Source organism: Macaca nemestrina, chromosome 3 (genome assembly GCF_043159975.1).
Source record: "Macaca nemestrina isolate mMacNem1 chromosome 3, mMacNem.hap1, whole genome shotgun sequence".
NCBI lineage: Eukaryota > Metazoa > Chordata > Mammalia > Primates > Cercopithecidae > Macaca > Macaca nemestrina.
In genome coordinates this window covers 136,972,069-136,997,641 of record NC_092127.1, presented here as the reverse complement: position 1 = coordinate 136,997,641, position 25,573 = coordinate 136,972,069, and the positions used below count along the sequence as shown (strand labels likewise).

Below are 25,573 nucleotides of genomic sequence, written 5' to 3'. Positions count from 1 at the left end.
GTGCTGAGAAATCTTATGGGGGTTCTCTTGTTTAAGATGATTCACTTTTCTTTTGTGGTTTTCAAGATTTTCTTTTTTGCATTTGACATTTGAAAATTATATTTTAATGTGTTTTGGTATAGACCTCTTTTGGTTCAATCTATTTGGAGATTTTTAGGGCTTCATGAAACTGCATGCCCATTTCCCTCTGCAGATTTGAAAATTTTTCACCCAATATTTCTCTTTATGTTTAATTTATTTGGGGTTCCTTAGGATTCATGGATCTTGATATTCATTTCCCTCTGCAGATTTTAGAAGTTGTCTGTTAATATTTCTTTAAATAAGCTTTCTGCCCAAATTTTGTTTTCTGTTCCTTCTAGACCTCCCCAAATGCATTTATTGGTTTTCTGTATGGCAGTCCTGGTGCCTGGATCTGAAGGCATGGACCTCATCCTGAGTCCATGAACCCTGTCTTGGTACTGGGGTCCACTGAGGAAGTCTTGGCACCTGGGTTCACAAGGCAGATCTGGTGCCTATGACTAGGGGGACAGGCCTAGAGTCTGGACATACAGAGGTAAGCAAGGGGCTTGGGTCTATGGGAGCCAGCATGGTGGTGAGGTAGACCTGGGACTTGAGTCTACATGGGCAGGCCTAGGTCCTGGTCTTCTGGTACTGGCCTCGAGCCTAGGGCCATGGGGTAGCTTGGAGCCTAGGTCGACAGGAGCTAGCATGGTTCTGGGGTGGGCATGAAACCTATGTCAGCATTAGCAAGTCTGAGTTATGGTCCTCTGGTGCTTGCCCGCAGCCTGGGGCCATGGTGGTGGCCTGAAGCCTGACGCTTGTGGGAGGTGGCCTAGCTTTGGGGTTCACTGGGGTGAGGTTGGTGCTGGGATTTGCAGCAAAGTTGGGGGCTCACTTCACTCTCCTTCTTCCATAGAGAGGGAGGTTTGGGGAAGATGTGATGTGGGTAATGTAAAAATTTCCTTCCTACCCTCTCTAATTTGTCTTTTCTTATTTGTATGTTCCACCGATGTGCTATAACATCTTACCCACATTCCTCAGCTCTTATGAAGATATTTTCTTGCATGGATGTTTGTTCAAATTCATATTTCTGTGAGGAAGCAAGTACTAGAAACTCCTATCTTGCAATCTTGTAGATGTCACCCCAAATATAATTATTAATGTTATTTTACAAGTCAGCACTCAGATGAACATATATATTTTGGTGGGGGAGTGGCTCACTTTTGCATCTTCTCTTCTACTACTGCTTACTAGAATCATTCTAAAGGAAATCAGACTTCTGTTTCCTTCTATAGCTGGAAATTTCTTCATTGCACCATTCTACTGAGTGACAGTTTAGCTGGGCATAAAATTCTAAATTTTTTTTTTTTCCTCAAACTTTTGAAGCTATTACTCTATCATCTTCTAACATCTAAAGCCATCATTAAGTATTAGGTTTCACTTAGATCTAGTTTATTTGTAGATATTCTCCTTACCCCTTATAAATTCTAGGATTGTTAATGTTCTGAAATTTTAATATATGTATCTAAAAATAATTATTTAATATTTCTCAGAAATAGTTAAATTTTTTCACTTCAGGACTCACATCTTTTAGCTTTGTGAAGTTATCAGTGCTTTCCCTTAAAATGTTATGTCTATCTTCATCTTAATAATCTCTAGTATCACCTTCTGAAACTCTTATGTCAGAATTTCTTACGTTCCATATCACAAGCCATGTTTTCCAGATACTTATTTCTCTGTGCTGAATTCTGGAATGAGTTCAGTTTATTACTCTAGAAGATTTATTTTTCTGTTGTGTTCATATTGCTATTTAGTGTTAAAGTTTTATTTTTTAACTTTAATTATATTTTTCATTTTAAACATTTCTAATTCATTCATTTTCATAATTATCAATTTTATATAACCCCATATTCTTGTTTTATAAACTGTTATTTTTCTCTCATTGCTGTAATCCCTTTTTTTAATTTTCATAATGGCATTAAAATACTTAAAATCCATTTTGTTTGCACTTGTATGCCTATTTTCCTCACCCTCAGGTTTTCTGTTTGTCAAGTTTGTTGTTTGTCCACGTCTTTGTTAAGTGCCTATGTTGTTATGACCCCTGAGATATCTCATCCTACAGGATCCTGGTCTCTTGCAGTAAGTTTGCAGTGGCCTTAGCCAAGGCTCCAATAATGGTCTGGTACAGAAGAGGCCTTGCAGTCATGGCTGTCAATCTTCAAATATTCATTTCTAGACTTGTCCTTGCTTAACTTTAGACTCCCATAACTGTACAAAATTTGCTGCAGGAGCCCCAAGCTATATGGCAGAAGGTGCTGCTATTCCAAGTAGCCAAGAGTAGAAAAAGAGGTGGCATCTTTCCCAGCACTCAGCACCCAGCTCCATACAAGTTGTGCACACATGGCTCTGAGCTATATGCCCAACTTGTGTGGGCATAAAGAATAGTTTTTCCAAGCATTCACCTGGGTCCCATCACCCACCTTGCCTGTGGACTAGCTTCACAGCTTCAGGGTGTTCTGAACTCATTTGTCCCCCACTGCTTTTTATTAAGATGACATCCTTATTCTAGTCTATAGAGACCTCTCTTTCTTGCTTTCTAGAACAACTATGTGTATTAATTTTAAAAATAGTTTACTCTTATGTCTGAGTATGGAACAGATGGAATGGAATATGTGCCAGTATGTGCTCAATCACTATTATTGACAAGGAAACCATAAAAATAATTTCTTTACATATAATGTCCTATATTATATATTATATTATATAATATATGCAGTATGGATGACATGCAATATATATTACAATATGTGCAGATATATTATTTTCCCATATACAGAATCATATCCAATGGAATGATAGGTTTTAAAGTTAATAGACTTTAAAAGGAGAATAATTGCCTTTCAATAAATCCAACATTGGCAGTTCTCTCTCCAGCATTTGATCAAATCACAGTTTCTCTGGTTGATACCAGAGGTTGCTGGCTCAGGTTTAGAGGCCATACTGAATGAAAAGTAGATCATATCTTTCAACTCTAGACTCACACACAATGCAGCATGAAACTTGAATTCTCAGAGACATGCAGGAACTAAGACAGTCTGAAGGATGAACATACTTATATTTCCCATCTCGTGTTCAATCCTGAACATAACCTAATTAAGTGGAATGTCAGGTAACATACCCTGCATTATTTAAATTACTATTTCTGGCTCTTTTTTTCTATTTTGCTATTGCTTTAAAACTTTAGGTTAAGTATAATTACTATGCAACTTGTCTTACCATGTTTTAGACATATTAAAATCTCTGCTCCATTTCAAAGTAACTATTTGAGCATTTACTATGGGATAGCCACAGGCAATGGTTTCAACATTATGGAAGATAGCTTGGACAATGGTAAATAAACAGCTTAAGAATTTAAGCACTTCCCTGAAATGTCTCACCTATACTCAGGAATGTGCTTTCTCACCTAACACTTTTCAAATCATTACTAATCAACCCACATTAAAGCCAAGCAACACAAAATCAACAACAAAACCTACAGCAAATTTTAAACAGCAAGAGAACTGGACTAGAAGCTAGAAATTCTTAGTTCTAGTGCTAGGAACACAGCAACTAGGAGTATGATCCAAGATTAGTTATGTGACTCTGGGGATTATATATAACATTAGAGTTATGGACACCTAACCCATGAGAACACTTCAAATATGAGTATTTCATAGAATATTCACTAACCCTTCACAATATATAATATACTTATCCATTTGTCTGTTAATCTGTCTAACAAGCACTTATTGCTAGTTTATTATGCAAAGCTTTGTTTGCTACTGGAAATTCAGAAATTGAGAAAATTATATGGTCTGTTTTAGAAGTTCATTGTCGCAAAAGAGAGTCAGATAGTTATAACAGAATATGGCATTATGATATAGAAATGCCCAAGGTGTGGAAGAAATCAAGCACAATGGGGTTTAGGGAGGGGGATACCTAGCCTGGCTTGTGGCAGTGAGGGCATGTTTTTCAGGCATGTTTGTGGAAGTGAGGGCATGAGCTGATTCTTGAGAGCTATAAGTACATCAGATGAATGAAGTGAAAAAACCACTCTGAACAGAAAAATCTTACTACACAAAAAAGCAGGGATTTCCAATAAACTTGGAAAGGTTTAGGAAGCTAAAAAGAGTTTGAGATAATTAGAATATAGAATATAAGTTGAAGACAATGGTTGGTGATGATGCTGGAGTACAAACACAACCACGAAACGATAGAAACATTTCATTCTCATCATGTACTTAGGAGAAGAGAAAGGCTGATTCATGTGCAACTGACCACATTACAGTTCAGGTACATCCTCTATTTACAAGAGACTTGGTTTATCCAATGAAAATGTCAAGAACTGCAAGTTTTGCATTACACTGAATTCTTGTAAAAAACCATGACTGAATGTATCTAATGATTTTGAAGAAATGAACATGACAGAAATCCACATGATAGGCTTCACCCAGCATACTGTTTATTAGAGGGGAGATGAGTCTGAGTAGATCTTAGAGTTCATCACTCAGATTGGACTCTATTCTGGGCTCCTACGGAGTCAATTTGAAGTTGCAGAGTAGGAGAAGACAAAAATAAAAAATACAAGGGCGATTTCCCTAAAATTCTGTAATATGTTGGTGCAACTCTGAGAGGGAATACCATGAAGGAGAGGCATTTTTCTCATTTTGCCACAGAACTCTAGGCAGCTCCACTTAAAAGGGCTTCAGCATACCTAAAATGGAGTGTGCAGTTGGGAGACTGTGTCTGGCTGCAGTGGCAGCTGTTCTTGGCAACAATAATAGAACCTCATCTTAACACACACATATGGATGTGTGTTGTAGGGAAACAGTTATGAAGGGGCTGAAGCAAGAGAAGAGAACACCATGTAATAAATGACTGGATTGCTAGGGAGTGAAGCAACCTATTAGAAGCTCTCAAAAATTTCATTAGCAAAGGTGCAAGTCATAATTAAGAGGAACTGCACACAGAACCTTTCAAGTTTTAGCACTATCCAGGAAATAGTAGGACAATATCCAGACAGAAAAATATTTCCATTATTTCAGTAGAAATTTGCTGAATAGCTACTATGTGCTAGGTACTATAGCAGGTGTGAGGGATAAAACCATCAACAAGGCAGCCAAAAATTCCTTCCGTAATGGAGTCTACATTTTCATAGGGAAGATGACCAGTAACCATACAAATAAATAGATACATAATACAATGTCGGGTAATGATAAGTGTTAGAAAAACAAAAAAGTCTGCTATTTTCAAATAGGCTTCTCTACACATAGACCATTTAAACAGAGACATGAATTAGAGATTGTGATTATGCAAGTTAGTGATTTTCAAACTTTTTGGTTTCAGAACTCCTTTATGTTCTCAAAAATTATTGAAAATCCAATAATTATATCTAATGATATTAACATATAATTACTTAATGACTTATATTTAATGATATCATATAAGCATTTAAAATTGATGAATTATTTAAATATTTTGAAAAACAATGTCTATTACATTTTAAAATGAATAACACATTTCAAGTAACTATATATTCCTAAATTTTTAAAAAATGAGAAAAAAAAGAACTGTCTTACAATTTTGAAAATCTTTAAGGTCCAACTTAACAGAAAGCCAGCTAGATTCTTTTTTTTTTTTTTTTTTTGAGACCGAGTCTCGCCCAGGCTGAGTGCAGTGGCGCGATCTCGGCTCACTGCAAGTTCTGCCTCCTGGGTTCACGCCATTCTCCTGCCTCAGCATCCCAAGTAGCTGGGACTACAGGCGCCCGCCACCACGCCCGGCCAATTTTTTTGTATTTTTAGTAGAGACGGGGTTTCACTGTGTTAGGCAGGATGGTCGCGAACTACTGACCTTGTGATCCGCTCGCCTCGGCCTCCCAAAGTGCTGGGATTACAGGCGTGAGCTACCGCGCCCGGCCAACAGCAGGATTCTTAAATCTTCTTCTGTATTCCGTTTCACATACATATGTAGTTGGAAAAGGCAGGAGTGTTTTAATAGTCTTTTATGATAATTGGGGATATCTTTTTTGATTCTATACCAAAACTTGACAAGTGATAGTTTCTTAAAGGTTAATTGCAATGTAGAATTTGAAGCCACTTCAATGAACTCTGTAATATTCATACTCCATAATCTGTGATGCTAAAATCCATTGGTCTGTCTTGCATTTTGAATGGATTCCATGACATTATGTATTACATATTTGGAAAATAGCACTTCATTGAGTTTTGTGGGTATTCCACATTGCCACCTATCATTATACAATATAAAAATTACATTCATTAATAGCACTACTGACCTCATGAGAAATAAACATTAAGTATTGGAAAGCTGTCAAGCTCACAGCGGGGATACTGCTTTTGCTTGAAATCAAACTATAGTGTAGTACAGAGGGCTGGTATAAATTCACTAAAACTCACCTGGGTGCCTTTGGCACCTATTACTAGACTTTGCTTTTATATCTTTCTTCCCATTGACAAAAGCAGATGATTCGGCACTCTGAGCCATTTCCTGCAAAGCCAATAGACGACTCTATCTCTGCCCTCAAGCGAAGACTACCCACTCATCTATCTTTCTGATCTGAGGATTATACCACTTCTCAGAAGACTGGAAAGATTGTGGTGATGAATGTAACAAATGACTTCACTCTTCATTTGAGACCCCACCCCCAACAAACAGGGAGTGGCATTTTCTCCCACAGGCTCAACCTTAAACATATAATAATCACATAACAACAGTAGGAACAAATAGTAACAAGAGGTTGTTCTGTCACACCTACCAACAGATTGAGCAGTGTTATTTATCATTTTGATCCTCCACAAAGCATAAAAACAACAGTGTTTTGGGCCAAATCTCACAAAGCCCACTGTAATAGGTGAGGTCTGTGTACAAGCCAAAGTCAGGAAAGAATGGGTGCTTTGAGAAAATAAAAAAGCTCTCTTTACTCCTAGGGATTTAACGCGTGGCTCTGTTACCTTGCCTACAAGCTTTGTTTTGGGAGAATTCATAGGTGCTTATGATATATTTGTGATGTAAGGACCAAACAAAAAATAAAACAACATATTCGTATTCATTTAGCAATATGAAAAACATGCAGAGAAAGATACTCTGAACAATCCTGAGATGGAATCTTGTAAATCAAAGGAATAATTTTTTAAAGTAAAAAAAATGTTTATTATAATCAAATAAAACAATAAAATATCAAAATAAACCAAATATTTGTTTTTAAAAATCAGCAAAATTTACAAATGTGGATTTAAGAAAACTTCAAGACTTTGCCTCAAATATGTCAAAGGTCTTCATGGCAGAGTTTTTTGGCTACCATAACAATCCCATTCCATTTAGCCTAATATGAATGTGATGAGATAGTATCCTCACATTTGGGAGTACAAAGATAACCTGCAGAGTTCCTGTCCTCAGGGAGCTTGAAACATACTATTTGGAAGATGGCTGGCATAACTGAAATGCGCTGTGATAAAAATGTATCCGATTTATGCATAGTTAAAACCGGTAAAAGAAAACTACAAAAGTCTTTCTTGGCTATTAATCATAAACCCTTAAAAAGCATATGGCAGCTGAGAGGCCACATCCTTTGGGAGGCCTTCTGTGCCACAGCAATCCTAACACTAGACCAAGTCCCCTTCTATAGGTACCTATAGCATCCTGCACCTCTTTCTCTCACCAATTTTCAAATTTTGCTGTTACATTTGTATGTTGTTACTTGATTAGTGTCTATTAGACTATAAGCTCTATTTAAAAATATGAATGTGAAATGTTATACATTAGAAGACAGTTATAGAATTGTAGTTAGAACTTTGCAAACTTTTTATAAATTTAAACACATGCCGGTTTTTTGTTTTCTTTAAATATGCCCTTTCGGTTCTATTAAAAAGTATTGCCAAGGAAAAAGAGACATGTGACCAACATAACTATAAATTCCTAAGCAACAGTTATCTAAGGCTGATGCCTACTCTTTCAAATATGTTAACACTTACACTTGATATAAAGCAAACAAACAAGAAAAATGAAAAGCACATCCCACTGTCCAAAATCATGGCAGCAATAGCCAAAAACAGAATAAAGAATCAATACCAGGAGCTTTAGAGTAAGACAGGCTTGGTTTCCAGTCCTAATTAAGCTACTTTATTGTATGATCATAAGCAAATCAATTCACTTTAAGCCTCAACTTTTTGCATCTATAATATAGAAATAATAACCTTACTGACCTCATAAGAATGTTGTAAGATTTAAATAAGATGATGTTTCAGAAATGTTCAAAAAATATTAGTCATCCTTATTATAATAAACATTGTAAACACTGATATTTAAATAAAGAAATGATGATCAGCCTATACTAAAACTCTATACTGAAAGATTACATTAAAATCTGTTTGCAACCAACCACTAAGTTTTTAAAAATAATGTACCATGTACTCAAAAATGAGAATATTTTAATTATTTAATCATACAGAAAAGATTATTAAATGTCCCTATACATGCTTTTTTGACCTTTTTTTTTTTTTTTTTTTTTTTTTTTTGAGACGGAGTCTCGCTCTGTCATGTCACCCAGGCTGGAGTGCAGTGGCTGGATCTCGGCTCACTGCAAGCTCTGCCTCCCGGGTTTATGCCGTTCTCCTGCCTCAGCCTCCCGAGTAGCTGGGACTATAGGCGCCCGCCATTTCTGACCATTTTTGTAGTCTGTTTTTATTTTATTCTTTTACTTATTTGCTATATGCTTTAAATTGTCATTTTTAAATAATTATAGATTCACATGCCATTGTAAGTAATAATACAAGATACTATACGATGGTAATATCCTGCCAAACTATAGGACAATATTATACCCAGGATATTGACATTGATACAGTTAAGATATAGAACATTTCCATCATCATAAGGTTCCCTCATGTTGCCTTATTACAGCCACACCCAGTTCCCTCCCATGTCATCTCATCCTTGACTCCACTAATTTTGTCACTTTCAAAATGCTATATAAATGGAATCATATATTCTATAATTGAACATGGAACATGTGAGATTGGCTTTTTTACTTCATAATTTGCTGGAAATTCATTCAGGTTGCTGTATCATAGTTCATTCCTTTTCATTGCTGAGGAACATTGCATGAATGGATATACATGCTTTTTTTTTTTTAGCAATGTCAAGAAAATTAATAAGACAAACTTTAAAGTAGATAGGTTTTTATAAGGTCTAAAATACTTATATAGTGTCGGATGTGGTGGCTGATGCCTGTAATCCCAGCACTTTGGGAAGCTGAGGCAGACAGATTGCTTGAGTTCAGGAGTTGGAGACCACCTGGGCAAAATGGTGAAATTCCGTCTCTACAAAAAAAATACAAAAATTAGCTGGGCATGGTGATGTGCACCTTGCAGGCCCAGCTACTCAGGAGGCTGAGGTGGGAGGATCACTCTAGCCCAGGAGGTCAAGGCTACAGTGAGCCATGATCGTGCCACTGCACTGCAGCCTGGGAAACAGAGAGAGACCCTATAAATAAAACAAAAAATTAAAAATTAAATAACGATATTGGGGGAAAATGAATCTGGACCTATTTATTACAAAACATGCTTCAGTTAAAATATAGATTTATCCTTGGCAGACCATAACATTATAGAACAAGTTATTAATGTCATCTGGATAATTCTACGGGCTTGAGGAAAGAGCTCAGCAATAAGGAATGTCCAAGACAGAGAATAGTAAAAGTCATTTGGTAATGGTAAAAGTAAGGAACTAAAGTGAGAGCAGGTAGAGGGATTCCTTTTCTCTCTCTTTCCCTCATATTCTTGCACCACTCCTTCCTCTTGATGCTAATTAAAAAGTAGATGACTTCTTCCTCCTACATATATGGAAATAAATTTGAAAGCCGAAATTATCCTCTATTTTAGTATCCCCAGGGCTTCCAGTTTCCCATATCTTTTTTAAAAAGCTTTATTGAGGAATAATTCACATGCTACATGATTTATCCATTTAATTCATATTTCTTCTTTGTCCCAAGAAAAGCCAAATAATTCAAGGTGTTTGGTAGTTTGTAGGAGACTAGCCATTTCAGTTTAATACATTGTTTCCATGCTCCTCTATATTAAAAAGTAACAGCTGCAGAAAACAACATGGCGGCAGGCAGAATCTTGCCAGTGATTGGAAATGGGTCATCTAAATATTCTTTATTTTGCTTTGTAATGTGAAATCAATACATTTTAGAAAATTCACTTAGAGAATTCAGCAAACGATAAAAAGGAATCTATATTTATCTATCAGAGATAACGTCTCAAGTTGTATTTTTTAATTATCTGTTTTCTATTTGTGAGTGTGTATGCATGACTGTATGTGGTCATATCTCTTTCCATAATGAATATAATCAAATGCATATGTTTTTAAAAATATAATTTTATTGGATCTATAGAATTCCTATAGATATACAACATCATCCATCATCCATTAAATGTTCCGACACTGTTGAATGGTTAGAGTGTTTCCACTTTTTGCTATCATAAATAAATTTATAACAGATATCTTTGTATATTATCTCTGTAAGCCTCAATACAATTCTCTTTAGGATAAATTTCTAAATGTAGTATTTTGGGACCTGCGATAATGTTAGTTAACAAGCTCGTCTCCTAAAAAAGTTTAAAAAATTATTTATTTGTATTTGCAGAAATGTACTTATGTTTACTATCTAATTCTGTTGCTAGGCTGCAGTAAAACTAATGCCATTTCCAGAGTTCTTTCCAAACTGCTCAAAACCCTTCTGCAGAGCTTTCATGAAAACGTTATAAAATTCATCATTAAGTAGAGGAGGGGTAACCCCTTCAAATTTTTTTATTCGAGAGAAGTAAATTTGGGGGTGGTATCTTAGTGACCTACAAGGATGTATGTTACTCTTAGTACACATGGAGGGATTGTCACTCCTTTTGATATGGTGCACCACATTATTTTTAAGAATATCCTGACCAACTACCCTGGGAAAGATATATATGGTAATGTGGATTTGGGGTTGTATGTGTATGTCTATTTTACAGAGACAAGGAATCCTTCTGATTTTTGTTAAAATAAATATAAGCAGGAATTATGAAACACATAATAGAATCTTAACAAAAACATTATTGCAATGCACTTGCCCTTTTTTACAATGTCATATCTGATTCTTATATTATTATCTTCACTTGAAAGGCACATATTAATAAAATATTGAGTGAATTGCCTGCAATCTGCACACTCAGAGAAAAACTATGAGTTATTTGAATTTGTTCCAACCACAGTCATAAAGCCAACACTTCTGCACAGTACTCGTTACTTCTCACGTTTTGTAACAAAGGTAAGTCATTTTTAAAACGAGCAATTAGGAATTAAACAAAAATAAATGTAGGGGAGATGTGCTTCAGTAAAAGATAGAGCCAGAAGCCTTTTTTTCTTTTTTCTTTTTTTTTATTATACTTTAAGTTCTAGGGTACATGTGCAAAACGTGCAGGTTTGTTACATAGGTATACGTGTGCCATGTTGGTTTGCTGCGCCCACTAACTCGTCATTTATATTAGGTATTTCTCCTAATGCTATCCCTCCTCCTGCTCCCCACCCCATGACAGGCCCCGGGGTGTGATGTTCCCATCCTGTGTCCAAGTGTTCTCATTGTTCAGTTCCCACCTATGAGTGAGAACATGCAGTGTTTGGTTTTCTGTCCTTGTGACAGTTTGCTCAGAATGATGGCTTCCAGCTACATCCATATCCCTGTAAAGAAAATGAACTCATCCTTTTTTATGGCTGCATAGTATTCCATGGTGTATATGTGCCACATTTTCTTAATCCAGTCTATCATTGATGGACATTTGGGTTGGTTCCAATTTTTTGTTATTGTGAATACTGCCGCAATGAACATACGTGTGCATGTGTCTTTATAGTAGCATGATTTATAATTTATAATCCTTTGGGTATATACCCAGTAATGGGATTGCTGGGTCAAATCTTATTTCTGGTTCTAGATCCTTGAGGAAGTGTCACACTGCCTTCCACAATGGTTGAACTAGTTTATACTCCCACCAACAGTGTAAAAGTGTTCCTATTTCTCCATATCCTCTCCAGCATCTGTTGTTTCCTGATTTTTTAATAATCACCATTCTAGCTGGTGTGAGATGGCATCTCATTGTGGTTTTGATTTGCACTTCTCTGATGACCAGTGATGATGAGCATTTTTCATGTGTCTGTTGGCTGCATAAATGTCTTCTTTTGAGAAGTGTCTGTTCATATCCTTTGTCCACCTTTTGATGTGGTTGCTTTTTTCTTGTAAATTTGTTTAAGTTCCTTGTAGATTCTGGATATAAGCCCTTTGTCAGAAAGGTAGATTGCAAAAATTTTCTCCCATTCTGTAGGTTGCCTGTTCACTCTGATGACAGTGTCTTTTGCTGTGCAGAAGGTCTTTAGTTTAATTAGATCCCGTTTGTTTATTTTAGCTTTTGTTGCCATTGCTTTTGGAGTTTTGGTCATGAAATCCTTGCCCATGCCTATGTCCTGAATGGTATTGCCTAGGTTTTCTTCTAGGGTTTTTATGGTTTTAGGTCTAACATTTAAGTCTTTAATTACATAAATGAGTAAAACGAAAGGCCTTTCATAGAAAGTTGCCTTAGAAGACACCACAGATATATTGGTGTTGCCACAGACACCACCAATACACATTCCTTCCTTCTCACTGCTCTCCTTCAGAACCAAAGCCACACCTAAAGCAGGTAGCCAGGTGCTCCGTCAGAGTCTCCAAAGTACATTTCAAATACCACCTCTGTGTGGATTATTACATAAGCACTGACATGTAACATTTTGATCATTACATTTTTTAAATATTAATTTTCCTAGGTATTAATTAGGTATGCTGATGCTATTTAAATGACACAACTAATAATGACTATAGATTTAATAAAATTGTTTCACTTTCTGATACAACACATGTCTGGAACAGACATTTGACAATACCATGCTCTGAAAACACTATTGGAATGATGACTTCACCTATAGAAAGGCTTATATTCCTACCCATAGTAGAAAGTAAAGCAATGGTATTTTCTAGTTTTTTCATTGAAGACAGTAATTTCTCAGTTGTTTCTTTGCCTCTTCCCTACCTTTCTTTGAACTCTGCAGGTGCAAGCTCTGAGTCAGTGGTGCTGATGCAATGCCATATTAAGCTTTCATGAAGTGGAACAGCCCCAAACAAGGTATGAAAGAGAATCTAAGGCTGAATGAGTCCTGAAAGGATCATCTCCCCCTATGAAGACCTTCCTTACCTTCTAGGAAAAAAGCTTAAACTAAGACCAAGATAAGCACTTGACTTTTTTTTTCCCCCCAAAGTCTCACTCTGTCACCCAGGCAGGAGTGCAGTGGCATGATCTCGGCTCACTGCAACCTCTGCCTCCCGGGTTGAAGCCATTCTCTCAAGCGATTCTCGTGCCTCAGCCTCTCAAGTAGCTGAGATTACAGGTGTGCACCACCATGCCCAGATAATTTTTGTATTTTTCATAGAGACTGGGTTTCACCATGTTGGTCAGCCTGGTCTTGAGCTCCTGACTTCAAATGATCTGCCCATCTTGGCCTCCCAAAATGTTGGGATTATAGGCTTGAGCCATGGTGCCTGACCGGTTAAGCACTTGACTTCTAAAGAAAGGAATTCATTCATTGAACAGTGAGTTTTCTAGTCCTAAAGCCCAGGTTCTTAACCAGGTACAAGAAACACAAATATAAATAAGACATGGTCCTGGCTGCTGGAGATCACAGAACAGTGGATTTCACTCCAGTGCTGTCCTACTATAATTCTTACTATTCCCTACTCATCACATACGTCATGTAGGTCCTTTCTTTGTATTTCCTTTTTCCTTCTCCTTTTTATTATTTTGTATACTTCACAATATGATTTTTGAGTGAGGACTTTTATACTTTATATGACAGCACCCTTGTCATCCCATGCTACCACAACATATTTAAATTTTACAAAATGTAAAGGCATATTTTATGCCTGACATGGATATTATTAAACGGTTTTTTAACAACTATATAGTACAACTTCATATAATCCCATACAAAGTAAGGTTTATTTAAAAAAAAAAAAACTAAAAAGAGGTACATCCACTGAAAGTACGGTGGGGAAAAATGCTTTATACTTCCTCTTTGGTGTAGGTTCAGATAGCATGTATTGGAGTCTGTTGATGAAATGAGTGATAATATTCATGGGACATATCCCAAAAGGCACATAAAACTTAAAGCATGATTTTAAATCATCTACTGACATGCTAGGAAAAATATATGTGCGTTACACACCACTCTTTATTAGATATTTAAAGTCTATCCTGTTTTTCATGCGGAGATAATCGTTTACTGGCGTGACTGAGCTAGAGAGAGAAAGCTTTCAATCCATAGTAGAAATGTAGACTCTGGCATGTCATAAGTTGCCTTGACCAGAGATTCAGGGAAGTTGAATGGCCACCACAAGTGTGAAGGAATAAAGGACAAGGTAAGACCATAGGGAATACACTGGATGGCTAGAAAAATCTACCAAGCACATCCATAGCATGCAGAACTTTCATTTTGAGGTCCTAGTTTTTAAAGAATAAGAGTGAATAAGTCAATAGATGTTTCAAGCAAAATTTAGGCAATTTGGTTTAGAAATCAAATAATTAAGGCATAAGGGATTGAGAAAACAATTTATTTGTGCTTTAGAAAGCATTAACATAATCAAATAATGGACATGGGAAATCCAGAGTTACTAAAATCAGGCTGTTGGTCACAGAAAAAAATGCTGTGAAGATACAATAGGCTGTGAGCAATAAAACTGTAAAAATCAGGTCAAATTGGTAACCTGGACAAGTCAGATAATGGAAATTAACTGAGCATTAGATGGTCACAGTAAATCCACTATGCAAAGGCTACAAATGCAAGCGTAAACAAAAAATTCAGCCTGCTGGAAACATTTATTAAAGAAGTTTACATTACATTAAAGAAGTTAAATTTAATCTTTTACATGAAAAAAATTTAATATTTATGAAGTTAAGTCCATCATTTTATTTTCAGGACACAATTTTGTCTCCACTATATGGTACATTTTGGTTTATCAAATACATTCTCTCATGTTGCTCAAACAATGCTTTAAAGGTGATAAAGGTTGGGGTTACAAAAGAACAACAGGTATGAAACAACAAAGCTTCAAAAAAATACCAGTTTTTTCTTATACAATCAAAGTCAATGCTGGAATAAGAATAGGCTGTCATTGGCACTAGTTATACAGAAGAAAGAAGGCAATGTTATAGAAGTAACCATGTCAACCAAAACACTTCAAATATATCTGAAACAGAAATTCAGTCCATGCACTATAAACAGACTTATTCTAGATGGTTTTATCCATGCATTTGTGTCCAATACCCCGGATATTAATGACTTCCAAAATTACCACTCCAGAACAGAGCTCTCTCCCAAACCCCACGCCGACATATCTCATCCCTCTCCTGGACTTTTCCGCCTGAATATAACACCTAGTGTCATCAACTCAACACGTTCACATTGAATTAATTATCTCCTCCCACCCATTCATCTTTATGTCTCCCAAACCTTGCTTCCTTTCTATATGCCCTTCCTTGTTAATGGCAACACCATATACTTAGTCTCTAAAGCCGGTAAGTCTTTCCTTCCTGTTTTTCCTTCTCACTTTCATCTACTCCTGTATTACTGTAGAACCACATCAATGCTACTTCTAGTTTTATCCCCGCACAGGGGCTATCCAAGTGATCTTTCTAAAATTCAAATATGAAGTTATTCCAGTGCTTCTAATTATTTAAAGGTTGCTCATGACCTACAGGATAAAATTAATTTTTTTAAATTTATTATGATGTCTGGTTTTTCCTAAATGTTATGCTTCATCTTTCACAAATCACACACAGGCACCTGTCATTCTGAAAGAGTAAATCTTTTCTTTGCTATATGCATAGGATTTTATAGCTCTAAGCTTCCAGAAGTCTCATTACCTTTTATTCTGTATAGTGAATTTCTGTTCATTCTGTGGGATGGAACCCAACTCATTCATTTACTCTTCAGAGTCAGAGGAAAACCTCTCCAATGATGCTCTCTCTCTGTCTCTGTTTTTCTCTCTCAACCTATCTGTGCCTCTTACACACACACACACACACACACACACACACACACAGAGGCTCCTTTTCTAGACAGACATATACATATGTATACACACATATATCTAATATTGCACTGGCAAGCTGTATTACACTAATTTGTATGTACATCTTTCTCCTCTACTAGTGTACTAGTGTCTGGACTTCTCAAGAGCTGAACCAAATTTATATATATATTTTTTTCTATTGCCTGCTATATGGCCTAATATATACCAGTGGCAAAAATAGTATTTGTTGGATAGATGAATGAATAAGTCTTCAAGAAAATATGTATAAACTTAAACATTACAGAACTGTTCATAATAGCAATAAATTGGAAATAACATGTATATTCATCAACAGAAAATGGATACTCAGCAATTGAGTATTATTGAGCAATTGAGTGCTACATCTATTAGCATGGGCAAATTTTCAAGTCATAACATTAATCAAAACAAAGCAAGTTATAGAAATATAAAACAGGTAGAATGAAAATATACATAGTATTCATATCTGACAAATTTAGGTACTGATAAGTGTTAACATTTTTATTAATGTTCTTTTTATACACTTTTGGGTATATTTAAATATTTCCTAATATAAACCTTTTAAAGACCTGACATAAAAATATAACAAAGTGATAATATTAAAAGCTACAGACATAACTTGAAAGGAGGAACCTCACTTCTTCCTAAGCCCATGTTATACATGCATGGACCCAAGTAGAATTAAGTTTAAATGATGTATCATTTGACCATCTAAAGTATATTTCCAAGGAAGTCTGTAATTCTCCACAGTGAAATATCTTTGATCTAAACTGTTCTTTACTGAAGTTTTTTTGGATATTGCTATCAATGCTTGTTTTACTCATGAAAAATCAGAAGTAGTATATATATACACACACACATATAATATATACACATATGTATATACATATATATACACATACACACACATATATATATGTGTGTTGAGAGAACAGCCTCAAAAGAAAAAAAAATCAACCTCAGCTAACCATGTACTAATACCATAGATTGAAAACACCTAGAGATGAAAAGATTAAACCCCCCTTTTCAAAAGTCTCTGTAATTAGAACAAGTTGAGGAGAAAAATGCAAGGGTCCCAGGCAAATGAAGAAAAAAAATAAAACTTTGGGATGGTTCTGAGGTGATCAATCTTGGGAAAATGTTTTTGCTTATTTGAGGCTAATGAGCATCAAGGAAACAGATAAAAGTTTGTACACGTTTTTGTACAGTCTGTATTACCAAAGTATCAGAAAGTTAAAGACAAAGACTTTTCGTAATAGATAATACATTTTTACATATTTTCATTTAAAACATATTGTAATTTTAGTGATAGGTTCACCACACAATAGGAGAACGAAGGGAAGGGAAACTACATTCACTTAGTAGCCATTATGTGCTAAGCATGTAATCCTTATGACAGTTTATAAACACTAGTATTACTACCTCCATTTTGCAATAGCTGAAAATAAAGCCCAGAGAGTTAGATGTGATTTTTAAAGTTAAAATTGAATTTAAAACCAAATCCTCCTTACTTTAAAGACCATGTTTCTTTTGATACGACACCCTACTTCATATTTGAGTCCCTTTCCCCATACACCAGGCTTCTATCTTCTCTTGTGGAAAGATAAGGATCTAGAGCTTCATAGTATACTGATTGGTAATGATAAAAGGCCTAGAGAATGGGTTACAAACGAGACAAATCTATCTCCTCTTTCTATTAAAACTTTACATAAATGCACAGGTAAGGTATGAAATATGCTTTAATATCAAATACACATGTGAGCTTTTATCATACACCAAGCTTAAATGTTCATTAGTTTTTAGAATATAAGTAACAATTACTAAGAAAATAAACTTAAGACCAATATGATAAATATTATAGGTTACTTGTGCAAATAATCTAAGATGTTTACAGCTGTTTGCTTCATTATCGTAACAGTAAAACTCAGGGAACAATCTAAATGTCCAACAGTCAAGAACCGAATAAATAAATTATAGTATATCCATAGCGCTCAATACTATGGAGTCATTAGAAGAAGTCTGTTTTGGAAGAAAGCATTTTATAAAGAAACATGTATACAGTGTAGAGCTGCTAAATACAAACAGTATATACAAGGCAAAATAATTATTTAAATATTTAGATCCGTGTATAAATATAAAACATTACAAGGTCAAACATCAAATTGTTTACCATATTTCACTTTGGTTGGGATTAAGGTTCTTTCCCTCCCTCTCTATTGTCCAAGTTTTCTAAGTCTTTGCAGTAAGGATGTATTGCTGACACCAAGAAAAGTATCAGTAGTCAAGCTGCCCTCTCAGGTATTGACAAAGTTCACTGCAGACCAGGGGAGCTTTGCTTACTTAGTAACTTAGGCTTTGGGCCTGGGTTGTGAGGGCCAGAATAGACTGAGGTGGGAAGATGAGGTAGAAACAGAGAAGGAGGGAGACTGGGAGGGCGGATAAAGGTCTGAGAGAAAAAAATCCCTTTCATCTAAGTGCCTCAACCTTCCCTGTCTCCCCTCTCAAAGTCAGGTTGTTCCAAAGGAGGGAGAGGCAATAAGGAATTCATCCAGGGAACAACAGAATACACATCTATGAACAAGTGCTGATGTCATCCTGAGAAACCATACATCTTAAGTGTAAAAATAAAGTTTCTATAAAGTTGGTCCCTCATGTGTAAGTCACTTCTTAATTTATTTATACTTATAATAACTACTCTACTCTGATACTATATTAGTATCTAAAGCAACCAAGAAGTATATTCTTTTAGTTTAGTTGTGGCTTACTAATCAACTGATTTATCATTTCTAAATTGTTTAAATATTCACACGCAATGCCTAACATAGAATACATTAACACATAACACTTACTGAATATTTGCCATATACTGGGCACTGGGCTGTGCTCTTTACATGGATGGGCTAGCTTGATTGCACTATGCAAAATTGTTTTTTTTGAGAAGTGTTAAATATTCTGTACTTGGTATTACACATAAACCACACTACAATGCCTTTCAATAAGTAAAAGGCATCATTTTAGACATGGGAAATTCTACTTAGATCAGCATAGTTAAGATCAAACATATAAAGTAGACATTGCTATGAAAGGTTATTTTTATTATTATCATTGAAATCACATCTCTGAATTGAGATTCAGAGATGAGAACAAGCTCACAATTAGCAAGTCTCAGAGCTGGAATTTAAATCCCGAAATTCTTACTTTAGAAAGGCCTGTGCATTTTCACTACTCTGTACCATGAAAATAATGGCAACTTTTAGGAAGGAGGGAAGGAACTCGTAAGTGGAGTAGCAGAGGCTAGCAAAAGAGGACAAGCTGGACAATAACGAAATAAGAAGTGAGATACGGAAAGGACAATAGCATGAGTGAAGCCATGAAATGTGCTGGCATCACTCAGGAAGCACTCAGGGCTGTAAGTGAGCAAGTTCCACTCCCGGGTTGCATGAGCTGTGGGGATGGTGGAGCTATTTCCACGCCCCACCCCTTGGAACTTCTCAATGTCCTGGTTTCCTGAAAATTACAAGTCCTGTTTCAAGGAGGAGGAAATACACCTGGGGGAAAACCCTATTGAGCCCTAGGATAATGTTTGATGGAAGCGTTTCTAAGACTTGATAATATGATTGGAGAAGTGGTGAAAGGAAATTAGTTGGTCACTTTGTACTTTATGACAAGTAAGTATGAATATTCTGAATTACTAAATTGCCCATTTATCCTGTTTTATATCATGGTATCTGTCATTAAAAGTGTTGCAATAGAGACTCTAAAGTTACAACTGTGAAGGTTCATTCATCACGCTGGAAGGGATGGTTTAGTGGCCAAAAACGCCAGCTTTCACCACCGTGACACTGCATCCAGAGCTTGACATGCAAGTGGCATTGACTCAGCAGCTCATTTCCTGAATATAGGTAGTTTCAGAGTTTACTCAGATGGGTGGAGGGTAATGTGGACAATGTCAAAAAAAACTTGCCTATCCTGCTGAATAATGAAGATTCCTAGAATTTTACAGACTTAGGATAGCCTACAGTTTCCTCACAGCATGAGATATGACAAAGCCCAATGATCTCCAGGATGATCTTAGAACTGATACTGCCCAGCTTTCCCTTCTTCATCAGTAGCTTGTACAAAGCTGATTTAGCCTTTCCCTAAACTGCTCGTCCCCTTTCAACCATCCAATACTCTTGACTGTGCTTTAGATGTCAGTAATAGTCTCTTTACCCTTTCTTCACCTTTCCTGTAATTTCTTTTTTCTGAGACCGAGTCTTGCTCTGTTGTCCAGGCTGGAGTGCAGTGGTGTGATCTCGGCTCACTGCAACCTCTGCCTCCCAGGTTCAAACGATTCTCCTGCCTCAGCGTCCTGAGTAGCTGGGATTACAGGCACCCACCACCATACCTGGCTAATTTTTGTATTTTTAGTAGAGACAGGGTTTCACCATGTTGGCCAGGCTGGTCTTGAACTCCTGATCACAGGCAATCCACCCATCTCAGCCTCCCAAAGTGCTAGGATTACAGGTGTAAGCCACTGTGCGCAGCCCCCTTTCCCATCATTTCTTAATCTTAACATTTACACCTAAATCACTCCATTCATACACTTAATGACATGAACTACTCTTTCATTAATGAATATTTCACTTTTTATTGCTTTAGCAACTACTTTATGACCAACTGGAAATATCTGGTAGTTCCCAAAAATAATGCTACACTATGTAAATCCAACAACTAGAATAATTCCATCTTAAAAAAATTATATTATATTTAAAATATATCGACTAAATGTGTATCAATTTGAAAAAGTCCTTATTTTAGTTATAATCTCAAAATCAACACAGCTCACATTTATTGGGCAACCACTATGTGTTACATATTGTTCTAAGTACGTACCTAGCAAACTTAAAAAAAAAAAAAACAAACAAACAGCCCTTTCCCTGCTGTAGTCTGATGAAGATAACAACTATAAACAGGTACTATGTGCTATAACCATGGTACACTAAAGTACCCTGGAAACTTGTTAACTCTCTCTGTGAACTCAGAGATGTGGCTTTGAGTAGGGACTTGAAGCTTCTTACTTCTAATTGCATAGTGTGACAGGGTCTGATTCTGCAGATCTAAGCTTCTAACTGAGTCTAAATCTCAATTTTGGGGGGCAAGTTTAAAAAGGTGAGTGATATATAGTTAAGCCTGTAGGATTAGTACTATGAGAAACTGGAGGGATGACATTAATATTAACATAAGCTAATATTATTCATGTCTCAGGATCTTCACACAGGATTTCCTCTTTTACTTTTTTCAAGCTCGCATCAAGATTTCATCACCACATTCTTCATTCTCATGTCTCAGACATTATTCTTTCTGATATATATCACGCAATCCTCCTCCTTCTACTCTGAGTTCTCCTAGATGAGGTTGTTTCCATATATGCTGACATTCTCATTATGACAGTGATCTAGCCCTCCCCGTTCTGGCTACCTCTGCCATTAGATCACTTTCTCCTTTTTAAATACCCACTGCTATTTGTATTTGTTTATTTCCCACACACAATGCATGATATGGTCATTCTGGTAATACTTTATTCCTATTGTCTGGCTATATGGGATTTCTTTTTTATATTAACTCACATTTTTTTCTATAATTTATAAATATCTACATGTTTTATCCCTAACTTTTCCAGGTGATTATTAATTAACTGGACATGTAGCAGTCTTTAGTTATTTCTTATAAATTCTCAATTTTCTGGCCCTAAATTTCCCATTGGCTAAATATTTATTTCTTCAAGAAGACTGCAGAACTATATACAAATCTGTCTTCTACGTTCAACATACTTTTGTATTTAGTAAGAGGCATTAAAGGTGAAATAAAAAAGCAAGGAACAGGACTTGTTCCCACTGCCTTTGTTTAAAATGTCTTCTAACTAGGATTAGGATGGTGTGTGGCCAACTTGGCTACATCTAAAGTAGCGGCTCACCTGACTGGCGCCCTCTGGTGGTAAGAAAATACCCTCACGGGATGGTTGTGGGAGAGCCTCAACACCCACCACACCTAGAGGCTTGAGTACCTCCTGGCTTCTGTCTTGTTTATTTTATATAGGCTTGAGTCTTCCTTGTCCCTCTCTTCCTTTATTTTCCTTTTCTTTTCCTTTTCCTGTCTTCTTTTTAAATATCTGGACTCAATGCTGATTTAGGTCTTTACAAATGAAGCTAGAGGATAAACTCAAGGAGGACAACAGTGTTGGCATTATGGTGTAAGCTTTGACTTAATCACAAGAGGATATCAGTGTTTCTTGCAAGTGGATTGTGACCACCCATGTGCCATTTGTCATAATAATAAAACAAACCATGAGTAGGAAGGCATGCTGAGAGATTTTCGTCCACTAGCATAAAATATTCATTCAATATTATATTTGATAAATGTTATCTAAGGGTAATTGTCAAATATTCTGTATAAGTTGTTAACATTAGTCAAATAATACCTTTTAAGGATAATGTAAACTTCATTCTGCCTAAGTTTAGAAATGGATAAAGATGAGCATTCAAATTCCTCTTTACTCAACAAATTCTGTGTCTTGTGTGTGAACACAAGTGTCTATAAAAAGAAATCAGTATAGTATTTATCTGCCATGAAGGCACCAGTAGCTGAAACACTATTTCACTTAATGTTGATCTGTGGTCTGAAAAAGTTTACTAATTCTCTAAACATGCCTGACTTCTGTCAATGCAGTTCAAAAATTTGCATTTGATATCACCCAAATATAATTTCTCAGAAAAAGAGGAAATGTGGTATGGTTATCTGTACCAGCTTACTGATTTTTTTTTTTTCTGGGAAAAAGAACATTTCTATTTTTACTCTATTAGGAGCCAATTATTGTTCCTGCAGTCATGTACACATTCTAGGTTCCAGAAAAGGGCCTACAGAAGAATCAGATATTTTATTAAATTTGATTGAAACTATGTGTTCAAATACAAAACAAATTACAGCAAAATCTAGATCCATTAAATGAAATTGCAATACCTTTCCTCTCTGTTTCTACTTTCACCCCCTAGAGTCAGTTCTTGACGCAACTGCAGACATAAGGTCTGACACGTTTCTAAAGGTGTTATCACTCCTTTAAAACCTAAGTCAGACCATGTTGATCTGCTGTCAGTCGTTCTTGGCTTATATCAAAATCCTAACCATGCCAACAACGTCCTACATGAGCTAACCCTGGCTACCTTCCCAACAACATTTCCTGCTAGTATCCTCATAATTTATTAATATTTAAGTAAAATCAGAGTAATATAATAAATCCTCAAAGACCTGTGTTCTGGAACACATCAAGCATGCTCCTGCTTAAGGACTTTGGTATGTGCTGTTCCCTCTGCTCGGAATGCTCTTCCCCAGGAATGGTTCTTGATTTGTGCCTTTACTTCATACAGATCTGCTTCTGTCAGTATCTCCATGGCAAGCAGAATCTACCACATACAGTAATGAAATAATTTTTACAGGGATATATTCAGGGTAAGAGAAAAATAAAAGCTGTTGCTACTCTTAGAGATTAGAAACTGGAGGAAGCTTGTACCATTCCTAGATCTGTAGGGGTAAGGGAGGAAACAGTGTTACTGCAGCCCGGTGAGAGCCTTAGCTGTTGGGGAAAGGATGCTGAGCAAAAGCTATCGATGCAGGAGAAAGGAGAAAGAGAGTAGAAGAAGGAGAGAGTAGAGAAGAAACACCATGACTTGACGTTTCTCTTATTCTCCTTCAGATATCCTACTAGTGCCAAACCTTGTTGGGAGCCAGTGTCAAAGGAACACAGGTGAGTCCATCTTCATCAGTCAGCCTCTCAGGGCCAGACCAGGACAGGGAAAGGCAAACACTGGGGTTGGTGGACAAATGGAGAATGGCCAGGACAAGAACTCTACTCAAAAGGTCACCTCCCAAAAAAGATCTTCACCAATCAATCAATCTAAAACAGTATCCCCAAAACACTATTTCTTCAGCCAATTTCATTATAGCACTTATCATTATCTGATATTATATTTTACTGTTTATTTGCTCTCTCTCCCACTAAGATGTAAGTTCTACGAGGGCTAGCACTTCATCATTTGTATTCATTGCTATATTCCTAAAATTTAAAACAGATACTGCTGCATAGGAAGGGTCCAATATTTATTGAATGAATGAATGAATTTAGTACTATCTTTGCTATTCAACAGTACACGTTTAATTAAAATCAGAGCACATGATAAACTCTCAAATATCTGTAAGTGAATTATCCATATACAAGCCCCATATTCCAGCCTTTTCTATGTTCTAAAATATCTTTCTTGTTAACTTACCCTGTATGAAAACACAAATAAATTTAAATAAATTTAATCTTATGAAATATAAGTATACATATACATATATTTCATAAAGCTTTCTTTTACATATTAAAATAGAGAAAGAGTTTCATCATTGAAGGAAGCATTAAAATGTAATGAACCCAACCTAGTACTCAGTACATAGACATTATCTACAATGGTCCTTTAAATGGTAGGGAGTAAAGAAAGAAGTAATTCCTTCTCCAAAGAACATATGTTCAAAATAATTACAACTGTTTACATGAATTTTTAGCTATGTTGTTGAATTTATTGAAATATTTTGATAATGTTGAAAGAGGATGATTTTTTTGTCAACCAAAATGGGGCAAAATCCAATAAATGTTGGCAAATAATGCTCTATGAAATCCCACTTGTTTTTATCTATTTTGTTAATCACTGTAGAGATAAGGAACTTACTATCTCAAGAACTGGTGACTTTGAGGCAGCTTTTATTATTATAAAAGTTTGGGCTTGAGTTTTTTTCTTTATGTTAAAAAAAAAAAAAAAAAGTTGTTGTATCTCCTTAGGTAATTCTTTCTTTCTTCCAGACCAAACATCCTCAGCTCATCAGACCAAATTTCATGTCATCTTTTTTGGAAAGATTCTTATCCCAGATACTCTTCTTTGGACATGGTCTCATCCATCAACTTTTCCCCTAAAGTCTAGACTTCAGAACATAATTCTTCAGCCTGACTGTGTTTAGGGCAGCATAGTGACTATCTGTTCCCCTCACCTGAACATTCTATGTTCCTTGATACAACTTGAAAGTACCAGTTTTATTGTTCTCCATAGCTAGAATGTATTATTTACCTGCACCAACCTTTTTCTGTAAATGCTGTTAAACCATGTTTGTCAAAGCAATTAGCAAAGTGCACATTGTTCTTGTGCTTAATCTGTCATCCCAAAAGCTGTTTGGGTTTTCCATAATGAAGTAACAAATGCTAACATAGGCACAATGGACTGATACAATGATTGCCAAGAGACACAATCCAATCAACAGAAGTTAGTCATACAT

At 36.0% G+C, this 25,573-nt stretch overlaps 1 protein-coding gene across 13 annotated transcripts in view; it reads right to left on the bottom strand.

Annotated features, from left to right (window-relative positions):
• LOC105477284 (methylenetetrahydrofolate dehydrogenase (NADP+ dependent) 2 like) overlaps positions 1-25,573 on the bottom strand; it is a 151,668-nt gene that overhangs the window by 51,059 nt on the left and 75,036 nt on the right. The window contains exon 7 of one of the 13 annotated variants that reach the window (XM_024791424.2): positions 8,559-23,670. The exons of the other annotated variants lie outside the window; for them this stretch is intronic. Coding sequence (XP_024647192.2) covers positions 23,627-23,670 — 44 coding nt within the window. The 3' untranslated portion in view covers positions 8,559-23,626. Of the gene's footprint in view, positions 1-8,558; positions 23,671-25,573 lie in introns of those variants that run through there. 13 annotated transcript variants of the gene reach the window in all.